Raw genomic sequence first — 22,139 nt, 5'->3', positions numbered from 1 at the left:
TAACTTTTATAAAGAATATCTCTTTGGATTTGAGACTTTAGTCTTTGCAACTTTACAGATCTTCTTTATGCACCAAGAGCTTGTAACACTCCAAAGAGAAAGGAAAAATTGAAATCGCATCATATGACCCCTTTAAAACAGAAACCTTTTGTAAGATTATAAATGTCTACTGTCACTTTTGATCAATTTATTGTGTCCTTGATGAATAAAAGTATTAATTTCTTACGATCTAACAGAACTAGAAACTTCAGACTGCTAGGGTATACTATATATTGTATTGGTAGACACAGTATTAAAGAAAGCAGTTCAATTATTGGACTCTAGTGTGTAGTTTTAACATTTCAATCAGAGTTTACTGGTGCTTTTGCTTCAAATAATATGCTTCAAGTGCTCCTAATGTACACATATACTTTCAAACACGCACAATTCTGAGCCTGTAACCCTGAGGCATTGTTACAAAGTTCAAACTATTCCAGGCAAAGTGTCCATATCTCAGCTCGTTCGTGTGTGATAATATATATAGTATGGCTGAAGGGGAAATAGAGCTCTCTGTCTGTATGTCACTGAGAGAGTGGTGACGGTCGAAGGACACAGGAAACACCCCATTATGGCTAGTTAATTCTGTTACAATGATGACCTGTTTTGACTGTTTCCTGTGACACTGAAATCAAGGATCAATGTACAGTACAGCTCTTCCTTTTGTTCAATCTTTCTGACACACAAGCACACAAATAGAGTCTGAGTGACAGAGGAAAAACCCTTGACTGACAGCAGAGTGAATGAGCATTATGAGATGTGACATAACTGAAACTCCGCTATCGGGAGGATATAATGTAGTTGAAAACCTGCCCACCAGCATTCCCTGATTTACTCAACCTCATGGTCTTAGACAAACAGCAGCTTCTTGCTTTTGAGATCACACAGTGTTTTGTTGAACATGCAGGACAACACCATTTTCATCTGGCTTATACTGTACATACTTAAACACCAACAGGCACTGACTTTGAGGCACAACTCTAACAACATCACAAATACTTGATCTTTTGGTGCAAAACTGAGAACATGCATGTAAATGTCCAAGAAGTGTATGCAAACTCTCCTTGCAATGTACTGGCAGGTTTCAGTATGCATGAAACAGTGCCCATGCAGATGATGTCTACATTTTGTGTCAATTGTGCTGACCTATCTTTCCCAGAATGCCCTTCTGGTCTCACTGTGCATCTCGAAGCTTCTCTCATACCACTGCAAAGGTCAAGCCACCAACAAACACAAACAAAGTAGATGGAGAGGCACCGGGTATAAAATAAAGAAAGTGTATACAAAATATGGTTTAAATATTAGCAGTTGCTAGGGCTCTAGATGTGAAAGTTATCCAGATCGAATGACATAGGAAGTCTCTAAATTCATCTCCTATAAAAATTCAGAAAGCCTAATGTTTCCTCGCCCCTTTCCTTGGGGCACACCAACAGTACACATTTTGGATGTGTCCCTTATCTGACCCATCCATTTCAGGTCTTGCACTGCACACGAATATGCCTACTTCCATACTATATAGTAGGCGAAACAGAGTATGTGATTTGAAAATTCATAGTATTCATAAAACAGTAGGTAAAAAGTACCCGGATGACCTACTACGTCCACTGAGATTCTTAAGTGAGCATTCAATAAACACTTTACTATGCCATTAAGCCACAGGAAGGGGTTGGGAATGGGAGTGAAGCACACCAACTGACAGCACAAGTCACATGACTATGACAACTTGACAGATGTAGTACCTGGCAGTATAATAATACTACACACATTCATAATACATATAGAATATACTTTTTAAACGGTCATAAAGTTTGTTTCTCATCCACCTTAGAACATACTCAGGCAATATGTGATGTTGGATGGACCATTGATATCTCTACTAATAAGCTGGTGGAATCAGATTGTAATGAGTGTAAATCAGATGCGTTTAATCAGGAAGAGTTTGAAAATGTGTAGTGTTTGTGTGCCTCCAGGAACAGGGAAGAGAAACACTGCTACAGTCATCAAAATGCCTCCAAATTCACCGCTTTTAACAAAAAAATGTGATAGTTTTGCTAAATGAATCTCTGAACATCTGTTATTGTATTGTGTGTTTACTGTCCATGTATCATTTATAGGATGGACATGTCTCTCAGCTAGCCTAGTTTTATGGGGAAACTTGGTTAGTCATTCAGATAACCCACCAGAAATTTTCAGGGTTGAAAGTCTCAGGGTCTTTTCTTGCAAATGTCACTATAGGGCATGGGTTCTCATTTGTGTTCCTGGAGATCTACTTTTCTGCAAACTTCAGTTCCAACCCTGCTCCAACACACCTGTTTATAATTATATTCCTGATTATCTTAATTAGCTGGTTCAAGTGTTATTGTCTTATTAGAGTCGGAGCTAAACTTTGCATGAAGGCAGACCTCCAGGAATAGGATTGAGCAGCCCTGCTTCAGGGGCTTCGTAAAGCAGGGATGGGCAACTTCAGTCCTGGAAAGCCTAATCAGACACACCTGCCTGTAATTTTAAGCAATCCTGAAAACTTCTGAGGTTGGATTTGTCAGTGTGTTTGATAGGGGGTGAAGCTAAACCTGCAGGATGGTGGGTCACCAGTTTGGGAGTTGCCCACCCCTGTCGTAAAGCTTGAGATAATTACTGAAGCAAGCTCAGTTTCATTTTCAGACAATGACAAAAGAAAGGCATTAAGCCATGGATTCTCAACTCTGGCCCGTGAAATCCAATTTCCTGTAGAGTTCAACTCCAACCCTAATCAAACACACCTGAACAAGCTAATCAAGGTCTTTAGGATCACTATAAAGTTACAGGCAGGTGAGTTTGATCATAGTTGGAGCTAAACTCTACAGGAAAATGGATCTTGTGGGCCAGAGTTGAGAACCCTTGCTTTAAGCTGTTTTGTTTAAATGGAAAGTGACCACCTAGACAAAGATTGAGGGCTACATGGTGCCAGGTGGGGAATCAGTATGTTCACTACTCTGTATTTGTGATGGGTGAGATGGGTGGTTTTAGAAATGCTGATTTTGGGTAAAGCAGAGAAAGAAATTGCATATATTTCTCTTACAGAAGAGGGAGTGCTCGGCGAAGCCAGTGAGGTCGTTCGTCTGTGCAGGGACAAGCGCTGTTGGCTGCGCAGGCTGAATCTGCGGAAGGATTCACGGCTGCGATTGGCCAGGCTGCGTAGAGAAGCAGCCCTCTTAAAGCCACCTCCGTCCTCTCCACCTCCTCCTGCTGATCTTCTCTCCATGCTGTTGGAGAAATTGAGGGTGCCTTGAAGGGAACGGCGCACATTCCCCATCCAGCCCGACACTTGCGAGTGGGCCACCGACAACTTGTCGCCCAGGTACTCCATCTCTCAGGATTTAGAGTGAGTAAATTTAATAAAGGTTTGTTCTCAATGTCAAGCTTTTTCAATGAAGTTCTTTAACTTGGGACACTGTGGACATCTAATCAAGACTCTTAAATGGAGGCTCTAAGGTCCATTGACGATAGTTAATTCAACCTTTAGGCAAGTGGCCTCAATTTACAAGATAATCCAGTCCAGTTGAAAGTACATCTGTGTTTAAACTCCATGGTTGGGTAGCGCTTTATGATATGGAGGACCTTTCTCTTTAGCTCAGTCCAGCAACTTAAGTGTTGTTCTGATTCACCATGTCTCCAGAGAGAGGGCAGGACAGATTGTGCTCCACTCTGCACTGCAGTACGATGCAAATGCCACCAAGCAGTCGACCGTGATCTAACTTCCAACAATGCTTGACCAAAGTTTGGGGACTACTTTCAGTGGCACACCTCAATAGCTACATTTTCAATATATAGTAACATAAGGTCACTCGGGTACTCCTAATTTAAGATTACATGGACCTATTAGGCTCATGCATGACTCACTGTTGATCGAGTCCTCGTTCTACAATAGTTTTCCGAGACATCATAGTAAAAGCTAGAACAGAGGACACTGGATTGTCCCATAGATCACAGCAGTTCTGCAATGCCTCATGCTCGGTGACAAAGCAACAGAGTTATAGTTATGTAACCACAGAGGCACCTGCAGTTACATCCCTAAACAAAAAATATAGTGGTGTGATTTCATGGAGGCTGATTCAATATGCCTTACTTACTGACCTGAGCAACTATTTTTAAATCGTTACATATCAATCAATGCATCAATAGCACGCAAATGTCATTCACATTTAATAGAGAAACAACAGCCGCATCACTAGAGATGGTCTGAAATGAGCAGTGCACCACTCCTACATGAATGTTTGAGTGGATCTGTCAGCAGAATCACATACTCAAACAAACGCTAGTCAACTCATGACTCCGAGCTGTCAAACACACACACACACACACACACGCACTTTCCCAGTCACGTCTCAAACCTGTCAGGCAAGCGTGAGCTACTTCAACACAACTGCATCTCCCAAAAAGCATCAAAACTGTCAAGTCGGAAAATGTCTGTAACTCTCAATTTAGGGTCAAACGGAAAGCTGGAGACCAAGATGGGTGTTTCCTTATTTCACAAAAGTCCAGTGTGAAAGTCTGTTCATAGAACATGGATATTACGAGCCAGAAATATCCAGGTGGTTTCGCAGGCGTTGACTGGAAAATACAAATACTGTTTCAAGGTGGTCTTTTCCTCTGGTGTCCTTAAATGTGTCCCTGCAGGTACTGGCAGGTAGAACAGAAATGCGTCAGCTTTCCTGCCTCCGTCCCCCTGTGCTACAGGACTTGTGCTCAAGGAGAAAACAGAGGGAGGAGGAAAATGAGAGCAGAGATGGAGAGGGAGGGGTAAGGGAAGCCTGTGATATGAGCATGAGAGGGAGAAAGAGAGGAAGATATATGCACTGCAGTGTTCCCTGCTACTGTTCCAGCTTTGAGAGAGAGAGAAAGAGAAGGAGCGAGAGACAGATTGAGAGAGGTGCATTGGTTATGCAATAATTGTCAGCAGCTAATTTTGCTAAGAGCAGAAGAATGCTTGATGCTTGAAGCAAAAAAGGAAGAATTTGTTAACAGAAACAAATAAATGGGACTGATGGCAGATATCCGTGCATGTTTAGAGACAATCACACTGGCTTGTAAGGATTTTAAAGCACATGGTACCTGAGTTAGTTTGCATTGCAAATGTACACAATCTGTCATGCAAACATCACTGATGACCAACCAAACCTTGCTGTCCTTTTTTTGGCCCGACATGTATTTCCATGTTCCAATTTCAATTCTGATGTTGAGTTTTTGCAAATCAACACCGATCGCAAGCGAAAAGGGAAATTAACATTAAAATCTTTCTGTACTTCATATATTTTTGGATTCATTGATGTACTGTATAAATTAAACACAATGAGTTCAAATGGGGGGGGGAAAGGAGAAGACTGAGCAAGTGAAATGCTGAGGTGCAATTTAGCACCCACTAGTGGACTGAGAGTGAATTACACTGTACCATGTAAATGGAGAAAACAAACCTCATGTTAACCTCACCTGAGACCAAATCTACATAAAAATAATAATATTATTAATATAACATACACATTGAACTATTACAGCCATCTAAATCACCCCGTCACATTATTCATAGCTTTATTAAGTCCGTTGTGTTTTTACACATACTATGGACTTCAAAAGAGACATCATGTAAAGTCTAAGATTCAAGATCCAATTTAAATTTTGAAAAAGTATGTTTTAAATATTGTGACAAAATTAATGGTGCATGCAAAATTCTGCACTATTTAGATCACTAATCTAACAAGAAAACTTGCATGTGAACTCTACTGTGAAAAAAGTAAAGGAAAACACAGGAAAGAAAAGGACATGACACATGGCCAAGTATGGTTTCCCATACTCCTAATTTGTGCTCTGTATTTAACCCATCCAAGTGCACACACACATTAGTGACTCCGTGAGTAGTGAACACACACGGAGCAGTGGGCAGTATCACCAAAAATTTATATCACGGTATTTTTCAAAATTATACCGGTTTCACGGTACATGACGGTATTATTTTTTTTTCATGCATGACCGGGTGTTAACCATATTTTCTACTGATTGAGAGAGGAAATACTGCAGTATATTGGCTTAAAATGCCCTATTTCGCTAGGTTTGTCAGTATGAATATTCTATGGAAAAAAGCCGCTAAAAGGGTCTGAAAGTTGCTAAATCTAGTGCTAAAGTCACGCTTGTGTGTGAGACGCGGGAGCTGATGGCAGGGGGCGGTGGATATTTGTGGCGGTCAATGTGGATATTGTGGATGAGTTCTTCTGTGTCATTACGTTCTATTAAGTTCTACAGCTTCAGTTTCGGAACTTTCACGCTTAGTAACACATACAGCTGTTCCCTCACCACAGTGCAACAGTGAAAAGGGACCCCTTTCAAACAGTGTCACGTTCCGAACGTTGTTTAAGTGACATATACCGGTATTGCAGTATTTTAAAAATTCATATCGTAACAAAAATAAACACCGGTATTCGGTATGAACCGGTATACCGCCCAGCACTAGTGGGCAGCCATTTTTGCTCCGGCGGAGTCTCACCTCAGTCGTGGTATTAAGGATGGAATAGAGCGCTGGTTATTCACTCCCCCACCTACAATACCTGCCGGGACAGAGACTCAAACCCGTGACCCTTTGGGTTACAAGTCTCTCTTACAACTCTCTAACCATTAGGCCACGACTACCACCTGACTGCCCCATGACTGAAAAAAAAATTCTGTTTAAATAAAATAATAAAAGCTCCAGTTTTAGCTGACACTGAAGACACAAATCACTAAGATTAGATTAAGGAACAGCATGACAAGAGAGTCCTATAAATGGCAAAAGCCAATCAATGGCAAATTAGTTTTTGTTCCTTTTATAGAAACAGAGCAATAGCTATGTATGTGGAATCTGATTTCTTTCATGACAAACCACACATCTTATTACAAGATAATCATCATATAGGCAACGATTTAAAATACAGCTACGATATAAACTGACATTAGGAGGATCTGGCTAAATGTCCATATATCGATTAAATGCATACATTAGCCACAGTGCTGAGTGGTAAAATGACGACCATACTTTTATGAATGTATCATCAATAGAATACTATCCTGTCAGCCTGGTATTCGAGCGAGTCACAGTCACTGCTCATGATTCAGTCATCTGCCTGATGGTAAAACCACCTCAAGAACCGGAATCTGTTGCTCACTGCCTTTTCTATAACTACTGTTTTGATCATACAGTAAATTTATTTAGACATCACTCATAGTTACTGCTGCTTAGAAAACGTATAACGTACATCGCCAGTACAGTTTATGATAGAGAGGTTTACTTATTCCACCCTAGTTTTGGAAACCTCATAATAGATCTAAAAGCCCATTAACATAGTAATCACGTTAGTTTAGGACAACTAAAAGACAGACAAACACAAATCTTGTAAATGCTGTCAAGCTACAGCTGTTTCTTCTAACTAACGTAGTGTAACATAAATGTCAAATAAATTTGGCCACTTTGTGCATGGTTACGTAGGTATATTTCACTTAAAATGACATGACCCCATTTTTGGTTCCACCAGTCTATGTTGCCTTTTCCAATATCCTAATTACATTTTAAAGGGTTAGTCTCTAGCTTTTAACAACAAACAACAGCACATTAAGGTTTATTACGGAGCACATTACATCCTATTACTCTGACTACATCAAGATAACAAAGAGCAATTATAAAGTCCAAGCAGAACAAGTGGTCTAAATAGTGTGATGTTCCTCTTTAAACCACACGAGGCCCATTCAGGAAGGGGTAACACTATTAACACTGACTGATGCTACTTCCTTTGTGTCAAAACTTTACACCTCAAAACTAAAAGTTACAGCATACACAGGTAGTGGCACAGGCTATAACATATGTGGATGTTTTGGCTTTTCATACATCACGCCACGTAACAAAAGCAGTGAGAAAGATTATTAATTTTATTTGAGCCACACACAAAACTGTTAAAACAAGAGATTTGTTTGCTAAATAAGATGCTCAATTAGTTTTGGGAATGAAGCAAATCTAAATTTATGGTTTAAACTTCCTTTGTTTTCACCAAAACTGGCTCGTATAGTCACATGACAATCAAAGAGATGCTGTTGATGTGCAGATGATACAGAAGAGAACTGGATAAGAACTTGAATAAGTTTATTGTGCACTGTTTGAGACTGGCTTGGGCATTTACATTAACAGAACTTGTTCATATGCATACTAAAATTATTTATAAGTTATCTAGTGCTGGGCAACGATTAACCGTGATTAATCGCATCCAAAATAAAAGTTTTTATTTATATAAAATGTGTGTGTACTGTGTGTATTTATTATGTATATATATAAAGAGACACATATACAGTATATATTTTGAAAATATTTACATGTATTTATTTATATTCATATAATTTATATTATATATAAATACAGCAGTCAACATTTGAAGTGGATCAAAAAAGTTCATCAAAGATGTCCTAAGACAAGAACGCATTTTGGTTTTAGGTTTTAGGACAACTTTGATGAAAGGTCTTGATCCACTTCAAATGTTGACTGCTGTATATTTAATATATAAAACATAACATTTTTCTTAAATATATACATGCATGCGTGTGTGTGTGTATTTATATACACACATCATAAATATACACAGTACACACACATATATTATGTAAATAAAAACTTATTTTGGATGCGATTAATCACGATTAATCGTTGCCCAGCACTAGATAAAACCAATAAAAATACTAGAGAGGTAGGCTATGTTTTGTGCTATCTGGAGGATGCACATATAGCCGGTCAATAGGCAGTGCTAGTTGAATAAAATGTGTATTGTTTAAAAAAAAAAAAAACGTAATCTATCACATCTATCTATATTTAATGTTTCTGATACTGCATGAGTACTAGGCTCATATTAGAACAATACAAACAGAAAATACTACTGTATTTCTAACAACATGATACTTAATGTTTTTTTGTTTTTTTCAAACTGTACTATCTGAGCCCAAAACCCATATCGGATTCATTCAGAGATGCCTGGGGAGACAGAAAACAAGGTACTTTTTTTATAGAGTGAACCGTCTGTCCACCTCCATAATTAATTCAATAAACTAATCACCCGAATAACTTTCAGGAAATTAATAGAACAGAGTGAAAACAATATCTGTTTAATTAGCCAGACAACAGGAAGCATCAACAGAGGCCTCATCTTGGTCACATGAAGATAATATTATTGAACAGAATGATACGCACAAATTACAGAGGAAGAAACAACTTCGCAAATCAATGTGCTATAAAATGCATCTACACTATCCAAAATGTACAAAATGGCTTCATCCAAAAGTCAAACATCAGTCAATCTATGACAAGAGATGACACAGACCTCCACCTAGCATTTGTTTGTACTTATCTCAGATTGCATGAAGTGTTGTGGTTGTGTACTGGCATGTGTAGTTGCATTACCATCTTGACAGTAAAATAAAGTAAGCTTACCCAAAGCCACCAACAGCAGGAAAGACAGAAGCGATAAGCCATGTTTCTATGAAGCAAATCCTTCGATTTAGCCCAAAAGAATGTCTTATAGTCTTTACTTTTGTGAAGTTTATTTGAATGTTCATTACTTCTCTCTACCTCTCTCAGTGTCTGTGTAAATCTCCTGTGCCCGTGAGCACACAGTGATGTAAAAATGACACTTCCTATGATGACCAATACTAAGAAACGATGAGAGTGGGAGAGCAAGAGAGAGAGAGTGTGCTTCCTCTTGAAGCTCACATGCAGACACCTACATAACAACAAACTCAAACGTTAAAATGAGAAACAAACTATCCGTCCTGGAAATTTTCAAATGAAATTAAAGGTTAAGAGGATATTCTTGACTGTCAGATCAGCCCCATTTTATAGCCACGGCTAAATGTGAATCATAAAAATCAACACTGTAATAACTTGATTCATACAGCAGATGGCACTATGTTTGCATTCAGAGGAACTAAGGGGGGAAAACAGACTAAAACTGCCTTGTGGAATAAGTCTCTAGGTGGAAAAACTTTCCTATTTCCTGAAAACACATCATCCAAGAATATGTAAGAAACTTCAATGAATCTGTCAGTCAAAAACAAGATTGATCTCAAGCTCTTCAACAGAATGTTTAAACTGGAGTTAATGTTGTCCATACATGTTCATAACTTTTCACACAGTTGATAAACACATCATGATTAAGTCTGTTTTAGTTTGATTTACACAATCTTACTCAATGCTAGCAGTGTAGCCGTGTTAGAAAATAATCTACCATTACACAGTAACTTTAAGACACTCCTTTCTGTCATCAGACTGCATTCCTGCACCACCCACTCATACACACACACAAATAAAACACAAGCTAGTTAGCCTCCATACCCAACAAACATGCATATAAATATAAACATTCAGCTTTAATAACCCTCAGCCTAAATAACGAGTTCAGTATGTGCTTTAACAAGTCTATTAAGTCCATCAGATACGGGCAGAAACATCATTAGCCAAGCACTGCATGCCAGAAAGGGTCATATGACAGATGTTATTCACATTGTCGGGGAACTCCTCCAACATCTGGTCTCTAAAAGCTGGTGACATCATCAGAAGTCAACAAGCAATCTCTCCATCCTTCATTTTTGTATACTTTCCATTGGAACATGGTGAAGAACTCGACTCTTATGTAAGATGTTTGCTGGTCCATGTGCAAAGTAGAGCTGGGCAATCTCATCTCAACTTCTTCAGCCTTTTGACAATATCTGAAATATAGCTCAATAATGTGTGATACCTTACAAGTTTTAGGTTAGGAACTGAACAAATACAACAAAGTCACAAACTTTATGATAACGTGTGAGAAACAATGAAATTACAAGAGAATAAACAAGAGAAATTAACAAGCTGCTTGCACCTGTTTGCAAAAGCTTGCAGCTTTATTGACAAGGAGACATTATTGGAAAAAAAAAATGTCTACAACATCAAAAAAAAAAAAAAGATTTGTGAAGGTGTAATTTTGTGTTGATGTACAAACAAAACACGATCCAAACAAAACTGACACCAAAAGCTAAACTCAGCAGTGACAAAACATGCTGAATTTGCAACTGACCAAAACCTTTCATATCGATGCATTCCTGAGTAAATATTCAATAGAGTACCCATCTTTTGTGCAAAGTACCTGTAAATAGGTTTGAGTATGCGAGCATGTGTATGAGAAAATGAATGACAAACAAGGAGAGAAAAATACACAAAAGAAAAGTTTTAATTCTGATCATGGTTCTACTTACCGAGGTCTCTCCACTTCTTTCTTTGTGTGCACTGCGACTTCTGCGAGTTCTCACGTGGGTAAGCGGACCATCAGCAGAACTTTCCGTGGGGGCAGATCTTCGACACATACTCCTTGAACGTTTCTACACAAACATAGAAGGGGCTACAGTCAAGTTTCTTTAAAGAATTCAAAGGAAATGCAATGCAACACAACTAGGTGCTGACACAATATTTGACCACTCCAAAGAACAGTTTTCAATACCAATAGTTGGGCGGTTCTACAATTCAACTGACCAATGTCAATACATTGCTAAACCCAACACACACACACACACACACACACACACACACACACACACACACACACACACACACACACACACAAAGACTATACGGTGGGAATGTGTGCGCAAACATCTATCCCAGAGTGTGCTCTTCCTCACCTGTTGTACTTTGTCCCTGTGCGAGGCACGGTTCTCTCTCTGTCCCTGGGAAGCCAGCTCCCAGTTTGGACTCCATATAGGATCAGTGACAGAGAAGGTTGCAACATGACTAGTGGGTACTGAAGTCTCTTTCTTAACTAATGGCTTTGTGGGAGGAGGAACCAAAGCTCCACTTGACCCCACATTCAAAGGTTCTGAGGTCCAGCATCTCTCTGGGGTCAGTATAGGGGCTACAGAGGGACGAAGACATGGTTGTGCAGTCGGCACAGGAGTTTGAATTGTTCCAAAACCTGGTCGTGCAGTCAGCATAGGAGTTTGAATTGGTCCAAGACCTGGTTGTGCAGTCAGAATAGGAGTTTGAATTGGTCCAAGACCTGGTTGTGCAGTCAGCATAGGAGTTTGAATTGGTCCAAGACCTGGTTGTGCAGTCAGAATAGGAGTTTGAATTGGTCCAAGACCTGGTTGTGCAGTCAGCATAGGAGTTTGAATTGGTCCAAGACCTGGTTGTGCAGTCGGCACAGGAGTTTGAATTGGAACCATGGGTGGTGCAATATTGGGATGCAGTACAGGAGTGAAGACTGGACTCATGGAAGAGGCTGAACTGGGTGTCAAAATGTTCATTGAACCTCTATCCTCATGACTCAAGAGTTGCTGCTCAAGGCCACCAGGTCTGGTGCTAACTGGTCTTCTGGATCCTTCCATGGCTGATACCCAAAGGGGCTCATCTACAGCCAACTCTGCTTTAGTATGTCCCCAAGCATTATTTGACTGCTGAGCACCAAAGGGCCAATCTGAGGTCTCAATCAATGAGTGTGTTTGTGGCCTAGGTCTTTCTCTAGCAAACGGCAATGAATGAGGTTGGGTTTGATGCAGAATTTGAGGTTGCAGGGGTGGCGGGAGTTGAGTTCTCATACGTTCTGCTGGGGAGGGCTGGAAGAAAGCCTGGGACTGAGGGTGAAACTGGGACTGAGGAGGAGACTGAACTTGAGATGCTGTTTGTGGTTGGAGAACATTTGGTTGTGTGGCCTGTGGACGAGCTTGAATCACTGAACCAACACTTCCTGACTCTAAACCTCCAGTTGAAGAGAAGGTATCAGGTTGGGTTTGACTCCTGAATGAATCAATATCTAAGATGCCAGGTTTGTAAAGCTCATTAGGATGAAGTGAGGGCTGCTTCCATCGGGCTGTGGGGCTATTCTCATGGCTGTCTCGACCAGTCCTAAAACCAAGAGACACTGCATCCAGATCTAGAACTTTTGGCCGAAGCGGAGATGTAGGTATAGACTTCTCTTGCTCTGTCTCCATCCGATGCCTTCCTGATGCTCTCTGCCGTTCAGACAGCTTTTGTCTGTCTTCTCGTTCTTTTTTTGATCTCCGTTTCGCTTGCTCTTGCTGGAGTTGCTTTTCCCGCTGTCTCTGCAACTCAAAATCAAGAAGCTGTTGTCGCTCAAGCGCCTTGATCCTCTCAAGTTCTTCCAGCTCTTTCTTGGTCTCCCTCTCCTCTGCTTTCTGTCGCTTCCATTTCTCAATCTCCAGCTCTCTCTGTGTCTGTCTTTCAAGTTCTTTTAGCCTTTCAGTCTCCCTCTGTCTTTCAATCTCCAGTTGTCTCTCCAACTCTTGTTGCCTCTCAAGTTCCCTTTGCCTGTCCAGTTCTCTCTGCCTTTCCAACTGTCTCTGTCTTTCCCTCTCTTGCTCTTTCTGTTTCTCCAACTCTCGTTGCCTCTCCCATTCTCGCTGTCTTTCTAACTCCTTTAGCCTCTCCATCTCTCTTTGTTTTTCAAGTTCTCTCTGCTTTTGTCTTTCGATTTCCCATTGTCTGTCCAACTCCAGCTGTCTCTTTCTTTCTCTCTCCATTTCCTTCTGTTTTTCAAATTCTCTAAGCCTAAGCCTCTCTTGGTCAAGCATTCTCTCTTGCTCTCGTTCAAACTCTTTCTGTCGTTGCCTCTCAAACTCTCTCTGCTGCTCTAGTTCTCTTTCTGCAGCCTTCATTCGCTCATATTCAATTTGTTTCTGTCGCTCCTTTTCTCGTTTCTGGCGTTCAATTTCCCTTTGTCTTTCCAACTCCCTTTGATTCTCCCTCTCTTGCTCTCTCTGTCTTTCCAACTCCTTTTGTCTCTCTTTCTCTTTCTCAATTTCTTTCTTTTTCTCCCTTTCAATTTTTTGTTTCTCAATCTCCAAATCTCTCTGTTTCTTAATTTCTTGCTGCCTTTCCAATTCCTTCACCTTTTCAAACTCTGCTAGTCTTTGTCTCTCTATTTCCATCTCCTCCCTGAATGCTTTTTGCCGTTCCCTGTCTTCTAACCTGTGATCTGTTCTTGGTCCAGTGTCATTTTTATACAGCTCCTCTTGCGAATCTCTCTGCACTGCAGCTTCCAATGAAGTATTTCTTCTAAATGGAGCAATTGGATTCTGAGGACCCCACTGCTCTGATCTAACAGTGAAATCATCAAACGGAACCTCCTTCATCCTTTGTTTAACGCTCCCTAAGATTGCTTCCTCATCCACTCTCTCACCTTTATGCACAGGCTCTTGAATCTGACCAGTCAGAGCAAAGTAAGTGGCTCTAGGTTTGTTCATTTGCTCTTCGGCTTCTAGCATCTTAGGCCGTTTGGGTGCTGCAACTTCCTCTCGCTCCCTCTCTCTGATTCTTTGTGCTTCTAACTGCTTCTTTCTTTCTGCTTCGCTGTCTTCCTCCTCTTCCTCCAATGCTGCTGCTGCAGCCATATGCAATTCTGTCTGCCTCTGTATCTCTTCTTCCATCTTTCTCAACATCTCTTTCTGTTGCTCCATCTGAGATTCAATCTCTCTGTCTGCCTCGGTGGCAGTCCATTTCGGTAATGCCCCTACTCTGAGGTAACGTGGAGTGGCTGCTTCATCCATTAGCAGGTTTCTTATCTCATAGGTAGGTCTGTCCTCTTTACCTTGAGGAGCTGATCGCCGAGAACGCAGTGTGTGAGCTCTGTCCTCAAGGGAAGCAGTTGGCAAATCCTCACTAACAGCACGGTTCTCTCCAAACAAAGCCACAGTGTCAAAGACATGCTCCACACATACAGGGCTGGAAGGAGAAACTTGTTCTCTATAGGTTGCTTTGACCAAACTACCAGGATCATCATCTTCAAGAGCTTTAAAGGTGTTACCTTGAAAACGCAAAGAGTGCTTTCTCCTGGGCATGGGTTTAATTGTGCTTTCCTGCTGTGCTCTTGGGTCTTGTGAAATGTTATCCTCCATCACTTGAACATTATGCCTTTCCACCACATGCTCGAACATAGACGCTCGCAGTGTTTGCACTCCATCCCTATCAAAACCAGAGTTGGTAGGCAAGTCTTGAACACCTAGTGATGATGCTTTCCTGTCCTCCTGTTTAGTGAACTGCCCTTCAATCGTGGAGTAATCAAACTACAAAATAAAATAAAAATCAATTAAATATATTTTTTTACATGATTTCACTTGCCATTGATTCCTTTTTTTGTCTCAGTTCCTTTTTAATAAGCAAGAACCCAGAACTTGGATTGACTTTCAAACAGACAAGGTGAGCTCTGTCTACAACTCTGATCCTTAAAGAAGCAGCCTTTGACCACCCCCATGCGTAATTATAGCTTTCACTGACAGGTATGGCATTTAGAGGTAACATTTTCTTTGCTCAGATATGAGCTATAATTACAGTGGGTGTCTGTGTACATTATGTGTATTACATGACTGATTTAGAGGCACACTTTGAGAGGGAATAGAATATTTCTACTCCAAAGGGCAAATCATCCACAGAAAAAGAGTGTAATACTGACTCATTTGAATAAACAACAGATTATAAAATCTTGAAAAATTCCTTATCTAAGTTATTATTTTACAGAGGAGGGTATAAAAAAATATTTAAAAAAAAAGTACAAGATAGTGACAGATGAAAAAACTGATATGTGAATAACTGTACTACAAAGAGGGGATGGAGACTGAAGCAAACATTAAGGGCACATGAAAAGGGAGAGGAGCTTGACGCGTGTGACTGAGAACAGTGAAATTAGAGCTGTATGCTCTTTGTCAAAGCTCATAAAGCAGGGTGGGGCATGAAGGGGCCATAATCAAAGCGTCCTCTTCTCTCACAAACTGACCTTTCCCACCCCCCTCCCTTCGAAGCGTGCATGTTTCATAATCACTATATGACTAATACTACAACTCAGGTTATACGTCTTTGGAGTGCCGCACCTTCTGTGACATCAGAAGCACCTTTTTTAACCTCATTAGTTATTTCTCAAAATGAAATCTCTCTTTTTCTTTTTTCAAGGGTGATCAACATTTATTTTGGGGCTGTGACCACAGTAGGACAGTTACTGTCACAAATGTCAAAAAGGCCCTTTTCAAAAGGACTTTTCTATTCATTTAACAATATATTGTTTTACTTTATCAAACATGGGACTATCATAGAAAAACTGTGTCAGGGTAAGAACACACAAATACAAATATTTTTTTGAGAATAAAGAGCTACATGTTTTCTGTATGCAGTATTAAAACACATATTTCCTTATTAGGGGAAGTCGTGGCCTAATGGTTAGAGAGTCGAACTCGTAACCCAAAGGTTGTGGGTTCGAGTCTCACACCGGCAGGGATTGTAGGTGGGGGGAGTGAATGCACAGCGCTCTCTCCCACCTTCAATACCACGACTGAGGTGCCCTTGAGCAAGGCACCGAACCCCCAACTGCTCCCCGGGCACCACAGCATAAATGGCTGCCCACTGCTCCGGGTGTGTGTTCACGGTGTGTGTGTGTTCACTGCTGTGTGTGTGCACTTAGGATGGGTTAAATGCAGAGCACTAATTCCTAGTATGGGTAACCATACTTGGTCACATGTCACGTCACTCTTATTAAAATGATTAAACAGGGCCTTCTGCCACAAATGTTAAAGGAAATGGAAAACAAGCAATCACAGTTAGTTCACTTAATTTGTGATAGACTTAGTATACGCTGGTGTCATTTGTTTAAAAAAAAGAGATTAAAATGTTAGGTTTTATGGAAAAACTAAACTTCTAAACACAAAGCCTACCTTACTGCACCTTGCAAAGATGCTTTATTTGTGGCAGTATGATTAATAGCAGTGGTTAATATTCCCATACCTTTTTGTTGAGATCATCTTCAACCTGCTGGGGGCCTTTGAGCTCATAGGAACTATGGCTTTCAAGCTCTGCTTCAAATCTGTAAGCAAATCAGATTAGTTAGAAACAAATACTATATATAATACTATAGCTATATGTGAATCATGACAAAAGCAAATGGGTATTAATTATGATTTCTGTACCATCCAGCTGCAAACATGTAGTATACATTTTTGTGTACTTTTGAGGGGGGGGAAAAAGATATGCGAGACGTAATTACACAATGTCAGCACAATATACATAAAGAATCACTTATGCACATAATGTAGATCCTTTACTATTTATTTTGTTGCACTAGTAATAAAATGCTTCCTTTGTACTTTCTTCTTTTTTCAGGAAGTAAAAGAGAGATGTTGCATACCACATCTATTTTATTCCCACAAAAATGTTTAAATGTCATAATTACAACTTCTAAAACTCATTTGTAAAAACCCAAAGGCAGTAAAACTACTGCAAAACTGTGCATATTGAAGTATTTCAGTACATACATAATATTTACATACAACATGAGGTTGATAACTGATTATACAACTCTAATTAGCAGACCTCGGTAATGAATGTTGAAAACCACTGGACCTTACCTTTTAGTGCGGTCAGATACTAGGGTACGTGGCTTATATTGTGGCTTCTGGGGTGGTGACAGCGTAGTAGGCACTTCTTCGGTCAGTTCTTTGATTCGCTGTTTCACCCCCACCGCTCCATCAGTATCAGAGACAGACCGCCCCGGTGAGCGTGGCTCAGTCTCTGGAGTATCCACACGTGTCACTGAGAAGGAGGAGGAAGAAGAGTCCAAGAGTAGACTAATGCGTCTCTTTATACTGCTACCTCCTGTCTCCTCAGGTTTAGAGTCATTCTTGGAGTCCTCATCTTTTGATTCAATCTTTTGAGTCCTTTTCTCAAGCACAGGGGACTTTTTTGACCCTTCTGCCTTTTTAGCACTGTGTTCTTTCTCTTGAGTCTTAGCTCCAACACCCTCTGGCATTTGAGGAGTGTTTTCTTTGCCGTCCTCCTTGGTAGGTCGCCGGTTTAGGGACAGCCCAATTGACTCAAACTTTGAGGTAAGATCAGATGAAAGGGGTCGTCCTTTTGTCCAACGAGGAGCAGGTGTAGGGGATACAACCTGAAACTCAGACATAGTGGGGTTTTGGAGGAACGCAGCTGAAACCGGTCTGGGTCTTGAACCTTTAGATTCGGGGCAAAGAACAGTAGAACACTCATCATTGGCACCAGAATCCTCTTTACTCTCCTCATTATTCAGTCCGATCTCTGAGAGAAAGCCCAGTGATTTAGCACGAGTGATTGAAGGGCCAGGCTGTTTCTTCCGAGAAGCAAAAGGCCATTCAGCACCAGGAGTGGAAGCCTGAAAATCAGTTTTGGGTCGAGCTGGTGAGGCTCCGAAGCTTGTTCTTCTCAGCACATCCCCGGTTTGGGTTGTTCTAAATTTGCTGGAATCCGTAAAGGCGATGGTAGGTGCTAGTTTAAAGGGTTGTGCCACAGGTTTGTTTGTTTGCCCACTGGGCTTCGGGCCCATTTTAAAGGCAGGTGGTACACTGGGTTTACTGACTGGCTGTGGTTTAGGTGTGCTGGGCAGGTCTGGTTTGGAGGAAACTGGTCTACTGGGTTCAGGTTTTGGCTGTGGTTTAGGAGCAAGAATGGGGCGTATAGTAGGATTTTTCTCCACAGTGAAAGGTTTTGGGGTGAGTCTAGGCTTGGGACCCGGGGCAGGTTTGTTAGGCTCCGAGGGAAAAATAAGTGGCACCTGGGTGCCACCTGAACTCTCCTTCAAGCTCTTGTTGCTAGAGTCTATGAGAGGGCTAAGGTGCAGACGACTCCCAACCACACATGGCCGCCCAGCATCAACCTCAACCTGGGCAGCCATCGCACCACCTGAAACAAGAAACAAAAAAAAAAATCCAGAGTTAGCTAACAAAAATTTGTCATTTTTTCTGACAGAGAATAAATTGCAGATCATTAGGATTTCACTTTATAGAAGGCTATCCTACACTGTCAGGTATTCAACTATATCTGGCGATAGATCACTTTCTGCACTCCATTTGGTCGTCGCCAAATCTCTTCGCTGCTCATTTACATAAATTTAAGCTCAGTTCAACACTATTTCACTGCCAACTGTCACGGGCTCTCATTGAAAATGATATCCAGTCGCCTTATCGCAGCTCAATGCTGTCAGTGCGAACCCTCCTATAAGTTGGCGGGAAAAGTCTGTAGTCAGTTGAAACCACTGACCAGTCTAAAATCCAACATGCTGAGCAGAATCTCTGCAGTATCATTTTCCACCGCAAACAAATACAGTGTTCTCAGCAATGTTGTTGTGGTGGGGTGTGTCTATGAAGCTCAAGAAAAATGCTCTCTAACCCTTTTCCTCTCCTCTGCTGTGGACTTTGCCTTGGCAGATACAGAGCTCACAAGAGCACATTGAACGCTTTACTGATACATCATTAATCACGCCGTGAGAGTGCGTGTGTGTACAAGTGTATTAAATCAGCATGATTGGACATTGCCCTGTAGGGAGGGATCAATTTGCTGAATTAAGAGTCCAGACTGAGACCGGGTCTGTGCATAAAAATCCTGCTACTACAGGCAAACACACATCAAACAAAAGGAATTCACAGGAGGATCCAAAGAGCCATATTTGCTAATGCAATACACATGTCGCTCTTGGAAGCCGTGCGCTAATACAAACACGTGTTCACACTTAGATGGGCATGCAGACTTTTACAACACACACACACTCACATTTTACACAGAACGTGAGCGCGATTCATAACACATTCACATGCGTTTGCCATGCTTCCCTGTGCTGTTATTAAATTGTGCTTTGTCTGCAGTTTTCCAACACCACAATAATAACTCACCTGCTTGGCTGTCAACCGTCTGCAGTGGAGCCCTGGTTTCTGTGGTAACCGCAGAGTGATGTCATATCATATGAAAGGAGGTGGAGCCAGACTCTGTTGCAGGGAACACAGCATGGTCAGACACCGTTACTTCGGCACAATTAAGGTATCAGTGTCCTTTGTAATTTTGAAGTCTCCACACATGCACACACGTTGTCAATGGTACAGCTTGTTGAAATTGTTGAATATCATAATTGAAAAGCCAAATGAGAATGTTACAAAGACTTTTGAGACACAGCACAGACTCAAACACACAAACACGTATCCGAAATCTACACAATTTTTGCAACATGCAAATTAGACTCAATCAGTCTCTTTTACAAACAAATGAACACACAGAAAGAAGACACACAGATCGAAGCCAGATATTTACCAGCACGATTGACCTACATCTACAGATTACCAAGCAAACCAAAACATTTGATATGTCTCCCGTAGTGAAATCTTAGCTGCGTGGTTGCGCAAGGGGGACAGAAGTAGTGACATGGAAGGAGGGGGACGGCACACAGATGAACAGAAAGAGGGAGAACGACTGTGAAGGAAGGAAAGGAGGAGGATCCTGGTCTGAGTGCATGGACTGGCAGTCGCTTGTTGACAGGAAATGCCTCTGCAGCTGGAATGTTTAATATCTACAGCTTCAAAACTAGAGTTTTCAGGGAAGTCGTTTCTGGCATCCCGTGGAGACCCATTTACACACAAACATGATCTAGCCATTAACCTAGAAATTTTGAAACAGATCTTTACACCTCTTTATTAACGTTAGGAGTACTTAAGTCACACTGCAAATCTCAAAACTTGGAAGACTCCTTGGGAACAGCAAATCTTACACTTCAAACACTACTGGGCTAAAAGTTAAATAATGTGTCTTTAAAAAAGGAATTATATAGACAATTACAATCAATATATATATATATATAATAATGAATCTAAAAGGGTTTACTTTTTTTAATTTGAACCTGTTTTAAGATTTTTTTATATATATTTATGGTTTAAATTTTTATATTTTTTCCACATTACACTAATAAAGGACAGTCAAAAATGTGATGGTACTAAAAATTGTATAATGGTCCTAAACATAGGCTTCATCTTCTTTAGATCAAATATTATTTATATTCATTTAAATAAATATTATTTAAATAAATGTTTTAGTTTGTTTGTTTAGTTAGTTAGTGAAAAATATGACCCAGATATTTCTTCATACTTTTTTCCCCACTATACAGAAAAATTCACTGTCATTCAATCTATATCTACTTAAATTAACTGTACTATATAAACCAAATACTCGTATGGTGATGGGCAAGCACTAAATATTTTGCCAGCAGTGCTACCATAAGTTTTCATACAGCACTCAACTTTCAATCTGAGTGCAAAACTTTCCCACCATGTTGTGGTCAAATTTTTGGCCTGACCTTGACCATCAAACCAATACTAAAAAACACAGTCAGCACCACACAGTCAAGCTCTAGGAACATAAACCAAAGGTTGTAAAAATCACTCGATCAAATCAGATTCCAGTGGAAAGATAAACAAGAAAACCATCCTCAGGCACTGCATTAGCTGTCCATCAAAGAGCGTAAATTAACAACTGTTTTTTTTTTTTAAGAAGCAGCTGCCAGAGTTCCTGTGAAAATCAGAGATCATAAAATGAGTGACTCTGCTGGATATTAAACATGCTCTTCAACTAGGAGTGGCAAAGTAAAAGAGTAACTGGGTTCACACATACTCATTGTGTAGTTATCAAATGGAATTTACTGTTCTTCAATACCATAAAGATTTAATGGTTTTAGGAGCCCTATACACAGAGATAAAGAGGAAAGATTAACAGGAAACATCCTAGCAGATTATTTACAAGTATCCTTTGTAACTACTCAAATACATTATTTCATTTGGTTGAATTTCATTTCTATTTACAAGAATGCAAAAGTGTTGGAAAGTAGATGAAAGAGAGGGGTAGGGCTGGGCGATGTCAAAAATATCTTATCGATAATCGCCTTTACAAATATCGCGATATCCGATAATATTGTCTAAGCCCCACCTCCACAACGCCCCGCCCCCGCCGAGACAACATTGCCGACACGCACCATAAACACACACCATGTTCAGTTTGGTCTTAATTATTGCCACAAAGTTTGGTTTTACTTTTCTTAGTTTGTGCTTAAACTAACAAAAAACATTAGCTTTGCTGTTGGTGTTGCTAATTTCCACTCTGTTCTTATAAAAATTTGTGTTTGAAATGAATTTCGTTTTGTGAGGAGAACTGTTGAGGAAAAATAATAGAACCCAATTTTAAGTTCATCATGGTGAAGTTGGACATTCTGGCGGTGATTGTAAGAATGATAAACGGATGTTGATGTCATATAATA

General features: G+C 40.4%; 1 protein-coding gene across 2 annotated transcripts in view; it reads right to left on the bottom strand.

The window, feature by feature from the left end:
* The window catches only part of LOC107687963 (uncharacterized), a 45,677-nt gene that overhangs the window by 19,209 nt on the left and 4,329 nt on the right, over window positions 1-22,139 (bottom strand). For both annotated transcript variants that reach the window (XM_016485470.1, XM_016485471.1), the window contains exons 2-6: window positions 19,738-19,830; window positions 17,446-18,751; window positions 16,826-16,904; window positions 11,725-15,120; window positions 11,302-11,424 (exon numbers count right to left, since the gene is read on the bottom strand). In XM_016485470.1, the coding sequence (XP_016340956.1) occupies window positions 11,302-11,424; window positions 11,725-15,120; window positions 16,826-16,904; window positions 17,446-18,743 (4,896 nt within the window). In that variant the 5' untranslated portion in view covers window positions 18,744-18,751; window positions 19,738-19,830. The remainder of the gene's footprint in view (window positions 1-11,301; window positions 11,425-11,724; window positions 15,121-16,825; window positions 16,905-17,445; window positions 18,752-19,737; window positions 19,831-22,139) is intronic.

The sequence above is a fragment of the Sinocyclocheilus anshuiensis genome, unplaced genomic scaffold (genome assembly GCF_001515605.1).
Source record: "Sinocyclocheilus anshuiensis isolate Anshui unplaced genomic scaffold, SAMN03320099.WGS_v1.1 scaffold213, whole genome shotgun sequence".
Classification (NCBI taxonomy): Eukaryota; Metazoa; Chordata; class Actinopteri; order Cypriniformes; family Cyprinidae; genus Sinocyclocheilus; species Sinocyclocheilus anshuiensis.
Note: the sequence above shows the minus strand (reverse complement) of the source record. Positions and strands in the feature narration are given on the sequence as shown.